General features: G+C 37.3%; 1 protein-coding gene across 1 annotated transcript; it reads right to left on the reverse strand.

The window, feature by feature from the left end:
• Positions 1–4,194: 4,194 nt before the first annotated feature.
• cetn3 (centrin 3) lies at positions 4,195–7,093 on the reverse strand. Its single transcript, XM_036529348.1, has 5 exons — positions 6,998–7,093; positions 6,237–6,372; positions 5,936–6,050; positions 5,508–5,699; positions 4,195–4,782 (listed from the first exon to the last, which is right to left on the reverse strand). The coding sequence occupies exons 1-5, from the start codon at positions 7,012–7,014 to the stop codon at positions 4,739–4,741; spliced, it is 504 nt and encodes a 167-aa protein (XP_036385241.1). The 5' UTR covers positions 7,015–7,093; the 3' UTR covers positions 4,195–4,738.
• Positions 7,094–7,825: the final 732 nt, after the last annotated feature.

Consider the following 7,825-nt stretch of genomic DNA (forward strand, 5'->3'; position numbering starts at 1 on the left):
TCTAACTCTACAGAACCACAGCTGTAATTGCTGTCAAAGGTGCTTCCATCATGTGTTAACTCAGGGGGTGGAGACTTATCCAATTAAGATATTTCAATTTTGTATTCTTAATATAGTTAAATATAAATTTTAAAACAATTTCAAAGTACAAAAATCCCTTAACTGTGGAGTATGATGTGGTGATGAAGTGCAGAAAATGCTCCTGAGGCACTAACACAACAAAATGTAAAATATATTCAAACGGATGTAGACTTTCTATAGACACTGTGTATTTACATTTTTTAGCTAAATTATTAGTTAAAAAAACGCAACTTCTTCATTAAAATGGCCTAATGTGGTTTGGGACTTATCAAGAGATAACATCATCCTCATAAGCTTCAGCAATGGTAGTTCACATATCGAGACAAGTTGCTTATCAAGCAAACTAAAATCCAATGTCCAAGCAAAGTAATAACTGGAAACTATACCAGCCAATTCACCTGTTATTATGTTTTAGCACAGCAAACACTTGTTTCAGTATTTCATTTCCCCTTGATGTAATGAAGGGCAAGAATTTTATAAGGTTATAATGACAAGGAGACCTTGCAGTTGCCAACCGGTAGAGCAGGGCCACTCTGCAGATTCCTTTAAAGAAGACATGTTATGCTAGTATTCTATTGACCTCACAGATGTGTCACCTGCAATTTTGTGTGTTAGCTCTTGTGGTTTGACTGGTACCTACAGAAGCAAAAATAAATGTTTGAGAAAGGTTTTGTTTTTGTGATATTCTTATTAGCATTATCTATAATTATGAAATTGTGATTCAATACTATGAATACATCTCAGACTTAATGTAGATATCCTATATGAAATATTTGGCTTCCTTCAATCCTCTGTCCTGCTTGGATCTTAAAAAGGAAATATTATGCCTAAAGAACTGCTCTCAGCCTATCTCTGCAAAATGTTATAAAGCACACCAATGGAAAAACAGTCAACTCCCAACTATGTGGTTGTTGATTATCTGTCAATTTCTCAATAATCTATGTCAATAGTTGACAATATTTGCATGTGCAGTTTACAGTAATTAAAAATAAAGGTTTTCCCACATTTTCTATGTGATGTTTGGGTAGAAGTCAATGTAATGTATCTCACACAGCTATTAAACCCGACAGATTATCAAAAAGGAAAATAGTGCATTAATCTGTCGTTAAAATGCTGAGATGTTCAAAGATACCTAGGTAGCTACCTATAACTAAGCAATGATAAAAAGGTAAGATGACTTCCCTTCTTCAGCCCAGATAATTGGGTGTTGACTGTAGTAACAGGGCTGCATTCAATAATTGCAACGTTTCTGTACACAGTAAACATTTTTGTTGATGAACACACAATTAACCGCAACGTTTTCGCTACTTTTCTGAAGCGGTTCCCTTGTTTTATAAGTGTGTAAAAATGGGAAACGTGGCTGTCCTGCTGTGTTGTGCATGGATCTTGGTGTTGGCCGCTGATGCGATATGAACCACAGGGGGCGCACTTTTAAGAAGTCCCATAAATGCCTGGAAGTTGACATCAGCCCATGCTGCACCAGAGTGAAACAGGATGAGAATGAACCAAAGTGAGCGAGGTTACAGACACTGATAAAGTCAAAGCCAACCAGCTCCCCAAACCCAGCAGCACCAATACATGAAAGAAGCTGAACGGCTCCAACCATATAAAATTACAGCTAACTAGATGTTATGGGCCTCACACATGTTGTGGCCACTGTGAAACGCTCTGATCAGGTTTTCAACGCAACAATGACAAATACCCCGGTAATACTATTCTATAATACTCGAAACGGGCTAACTAGTTAGCTATCTTTATCGGAATTAATATAGTCAGCTAGCTAGCAGCTCTCCGTTTATTTAATTTGCAGCATCGAAAGATCAGCTCATTAGCAAGCAAGCTAGTATAAAATTTAAAACGACAGAGCTAATCTCCAGCATTTCAGGATGGACTGACATCAACTCAGTTAAAAGAAAAGGGAAAAAAAAAACTATATATAAAGGCAGTATCGCCTAAGCATTTTAAACCCGCTATGTAATCGTTCCAAGTATTGAATGCAGCCAAGTTATCTTAATGTTTACCTTCTACTAGCTGTTCTACAACAATTACTATTATCTCACATTATCTCATATAAGCAATTCCTTCACAGCCTGGCTCAAGCTCCTACAAACAAATCTGCAGGTTTTTTCAAGGGAAAAGCATGAACATTGTCAAGGAAAAGCGCGCACACACGATGCTCCCTCAGTATATGTGTACCACTTACCTCCAAAATGCTCAGATTACCTGTTCAGGTGTTACTGTACCTGATCGACGTCACACTCTGTTGAGGTTACGAGATGCGGTGTCCCCAAATTCCAGCGGTGGCATGTCAAGCGTAAATTGAATGCTACACAGCCCAAGTCTGGCGTCTTCATTTGAGCATTACACAACAAATTATACAGACAATTTGTTTCCTTTCATACAACAACAACAACAATAATAATAATAATAATAATAATGATAATAACAATAATAATAATAATAATTCGCGTATTTATATCCCATTTTCTCTGTGATTGCATGACCACTCAGGCGTTGTCACATAGCTTTTCACATCAACTTAAAATATCTTGAGGTTAGCATGGCCACACAAGGATACACTATACTATATAATAAATCTTTTGTTGATAATTCCATTCTGTGTTGATTTTAGTACGATTCAGGATGAATCGTGTCCTGTATAATCTGAATATACTTACCACAGTCTCCAAATAGTTACTACTAACCTCTCGTGCCTCTAACGTCTTTAAGTAGTTCTGTTAAAAAGGAAGCCTTATGACGATTCAACGGCATGTGTGCGTCACAGATTTAACAGAACATGGGCACACTAACGTTCCGTCTCTTAATATACATAAATAAACATTAACCGACTTAGCGAACACGAATCTCTATGAACTAAATGGGTCTTAATATGGGATCTATGACAAAGAATAGCAAACGAGAAATGATTATTTGTCTATGATGCAGATGTTAGTAACTTATACAATTTGTGGTGATAGCTTGCTCTTTGGACAACCCACCCATTTAACAAGCGTTATTTCTTGTTATTTCCATACGGGGATCTCAAACGCCACCAATAACCCAAAAAGCATCTTTAAGCATGCATATTTGAAAATAGGGCTGGATTTGGAAATAGCTGCTGTCAGAGTAAAACACCTGTTAATACATATTTTGCACTATTTAGGTGAAAATGTGTCAATTTCCCATCGTAGTCTTTTTCTCCTTAATTAATGTTGTGTCCACGAAAAGTCCTAAACCTGTTCATTCCAGCAATGTCATTGTTTCGGGAAGGACCTGTGTCTCATCTTGAAACTGGGGGCCAAGAAAGTTACATGTTACAAATGCCGTCCCTGCATAATTCACCTGTTTTCCCTTAATGTTAGGCTATACGAGGGCCAGGCTGCCTTCAAGGCTGGTAAAAGAACATCCTGGTGGTTAAATGCGCTGGCCATTTATGTATCACTGTCAAACTTAGCAGTAGGCCTACTCACTGCAATACCCAATGGAAAAAAGCTTATCAGTAGAAGTATTTTACGAACTAAACATTAAAAATCCACTCATCAGCAATGTAACACATTAAATCACACACAAGCACACCCTTGAGTTACTATTACTGAATACTGTAGCCAAAATTTGCCGTCAAAGATAAATCCCATAATTATTACTAACTAGACACTGCACTTCTGGTATCAAGCACAGCAAACGGCAAAACTTTCTTGTTTTATTTAACACAAACGCAAAGTTTGTAGCCATTCAAATGTATTTCATGTGGATAGGCTGGATCAATGTAAGGCACGGGAAAATTTAAGATAACTAAAATAATTCACATATTAAATAGGTCAATCAAGTATTGCGATTGTGCAACTCTGCTGTTTGACTGTAAATAGTTTGTTTATAATTTTTTTTCCTCTGGGAATTTGTTCTCTCCAAAGATTCAGCTGTGGAGATATGCTGTTGAGAGTATATTTTTATTATTATTATTTTACATAAATAATACATTGTACCAACTAGCAGAAATACAAAATATGAAATAAAAAATAATCACACACAAAAAACTACAATTCGCCCAAAAACAAAAATATGAAAAGTATAAAGAAAACAATTAGTAACCAATCTAATTCTTCTCAAGATGTCCTAACATTTGTGTATAAAATAAGCAGGAAAATCATTGAGTTTTGCTTTTGCATAGGAAGGTATCCAGTGAGTCTGGGGGTTTTCAGGGTATGAAGATGAAATTTACAGAAATGTGAATCATTACACTATTGAATTGTTCAATCTTGTATATTCTTCTCCACAAAATAAAAACCTGAATAACATTCATTTTATCATTGTCAAGCATTCCGGGGCACAATGCAAGGTAAAATGACAATTAAATGTGATCATTGTGATCTATAACTCCTTAGTTATGGGCAAATATAATTTCATTTTTCCCACTGAAAAACTGGGAAAACACACTCTTAGAGCACTGATGGAACTTTTGGTTGTGGTGTTATGATAATAAAAAGCTAAAACTGTGCTTGTGGTTAGTGGTGAAGTATACCATCCCAACAGTTGAGAAATGTTCATCATATAAATTCTCACTGTGAATGTAATGGTTTTCCTGCCTGGTGCTTAAGTAAAACCAGCAAACACACCGGTCCAATTTGCATCAGCATTGTCTTCGAACAGAAATCCTTTCTTATGAGTCTCCTGTCATGATTGAAATGAACTCTTCTTGGCTTACTGAAACAGAAAGAGAAATAAAACACATTTTACACACTTTAGCCTCTACACGGTACAAAGTGGCTCTCCACCAGGAATATGTACCTCAAACAATCTCTAACATTTGGTGAAATGAAGTCACCTGTATTTTTCAGTTTTGCAAACTATAAAACTGTCAAAAATCTGTCCAAACTAAACTTTTAATTACACATTCATTGATTTACACTGTACTTGTATATTTTTTGTAATGTACCATATGTGCAGTTGTGGTTGCGGTTGTGATTAAGTGATAATGGGTGTCTTAACTACATGCAACGTTTGTGTGTCTTGCCAAGTCAGGGTTCAGGGAAAAGTGGCAGAAGTCAGTAAAAACACATTAAAGGAAACAACTGAACCTGTGAGGCACAGCCGAGGTACATAAAAAACAAAATCAGAATCAGAATCAAAATCAGAAAGGTTTTGAACCACAGGCCTAACGGTCATGCTTTATACTTTGTGATTCAAGTTAAATTAAATGGGGACATTTTGCACTGCATGAATCAGATGTCAAGGCACATCTAGGCATGTCTCCCATCTGATAATTTCAGCATTTTAGTGGGTCAAACAGGCATTAAAAACCTAACTGATATAAAGGAACACACTTGTTCCTTTAGCACAATTATCTTTGGCAATAAAAGATGTGTGACTTCTTTGTCCTCGCTGTCGGAGCAGAGACACTCCGTTCTGAGGCTGCTTTGTCTACTTACTCTCTCCGTCCCCATCTGTGTCAAACTCATCGATCATGGCACGGAGTTCGTCATCGCTCATGTTCTCGCCCAGTTCCCTGGCCACTCTCCGCAGGTTCCGAAGGCTTATCTTCCCGGAGTCATCATCATCGAACAGCTTGAACGCTTTCAAAATCTCCTCCCGTGGATCTCTGTCCAGAATCCGGTCTGTGACTGCAGAAAGAGGAACACACACCTCAGTCAAAGGGGACTGCAAAACATGACAATGAGGACATTGTTACTAATATACCGTATGCATACATTTTACATATTTACACCACAGAAGTTTACAGACCACCTTGAATATACATGCAATGATTTTATACACAGCAAGAAAACAAATGTGTAATTTCAATCGTCCTTTTAGCAGCTGTGTTTTGGTATGTGGGGAAAGTCAAAAGTTAACTCACCTACTTCACTGAAGTCTTCAAACGTAATTTTCCCCCTCCCTTCACGATCATATTCCTTCAGTATTTTCAACACCTCTGCTTTCTTTACGTCAAAGCCCAATGCTCTCATTGCAACCTTATAAATATAATAATATAAATATAATGACCATTATTATAAAAACCCTGTGATTTTGTGGACTGAAATTACAGATGCATGAAATAAAACACTATGAAATTAAGTTCAGTATCAGCAAATGCAATTACATAATGATTCACATAAGAGAGCCACCAAAGGGAATGCCCTCTGAAAAGACGACGTTACCTTTAATTCATGATAATCTATTTCTTTGTCTTTGTCAGTGTCAAAGAGTTCAAATGCCTCTTTTACTTCTTGCTTCTGTTCCTCGGTCAGCTCTCTCCTCTTTTTCCTCTTTGTTCTGTCGGCAGCAAGTTCAGTCCTGAAAACAGAGGAGCTAAAGTTATGGCCTTACCGGCGTGGTTCCATGCACTAAACTGCTAGGCTAAATGTTATCGGGCCACCTAGCTAAACAGCAGTTTAGCGACACATGTTAGTTTGACACTTGTAGCGGTACAATGGTAGGCTAGTCTAGCTTGTTACTTACAAGGAACGTAACATACACAATAGAGACATATTTCGCCACACAAAATGTGGCTTGCTAACTTGGATAGCTACGTAGCTAGAACATAAGTGCCCTGTTAGCTGACCAATATTAAGGCATTCGGTAAACAGCTTAGTTGTCATTAAACAAAGACGAGTATCTTAATTTGCAACAATCACAGCCATGATATAGCTTGAATATATGGTTGTAACACTGACAAAACCGAATAAAGACGTGGCTATCTAGCTACCGAAATGAAGAGGGCTGATTTGCTAGTGAGCTAGCATACTAGCTGCCGTTAACCTGGTCTAGCTAACTGTGTTGTCTAACGCTAGCTAGCACTTACTACGATCACCTTAGCAACACCTGTCACAAAACCTTCTTCTGTCTATCATTAGCCACATAATGACTGTAAAATCTTTAAGGTAACTGAACCTTGAGTTGTTTATTTAATTGAACATACCTCAACGACAAACTCATCGCTGTTATTTTAATGTTAGAGGGCAAGTGACCAAGAAGCCGATCTTTTCAAAAAAATATATGCCGGGTTGTCACACTCAATGCAACAAAGCCAAAACAAATCTCTCCAGTCACTCCCATGAAGTTGATTTTGATTGGTTACGCATGATCACTAGACTATAGGAAGTTACTTCTGATTCGTCAAATTTATAGTATCTACACCTCGCGTTTGGTTGACTCGAAAATTAACTGAATTTTCCCAGAAGACCCTGCGGCGAAGAGTTGTGCGTGTACAATTTAGAGACCGTCAAAGATCGGTTTCGCTTTTATTTTTAAGACGTATCATAAAGTAGCATTGGTAATATTATGGTTCTGTCACATACGTTTCTGAAAAACTACTATTACGTAAAAGTTATATATCGTCCATATTAAACAATTTTAAAATGACCGTTCCAGCATTGTCATGCCCCACCAAACCCTCATCGCAGATTATGCTCCCCAACAAGATAAATTCACTTATTTCATAATTTTGCTATTTGATGTGGCAGGCGGATTTCCTTAAACGATGGCAAAATTGTTTCTCAGTACATTGTTGTAATAGGCAAAAGAAAATGCCATTCTGCCATCCTATGTGAACTTTGCAATCCCACAGTAAATATTGCATATATTATCTTCTCATTGTCCTTTACTCCTGATGGTGAGGCTGCGATAAGAGATAAAGGGAAGGAGGAAGAAACCTGATAGGAATATAAAGAAGAGTCAAAGGATTCTCAATTGCTTACTGAAGTCAGTGGATGACACGTTCAATTTGTAATGAAGAAGTGTATTTAAC

This window comes from Megalops cyprinoides, chromosome 5, assembly GCF_013368585.1.
Source record: "Megalops cyprinoides isolate fMegCyp1 chromosome 5, fMegCyp1.pri, whole genome shotgun sequence".
Classification (NCBI taxonomy): Eukaryota; Metazoa; Chordata; class Actinopteri; order Elopiformes; family Megalopidae; genus Megalops; species Megalops cyprinoides.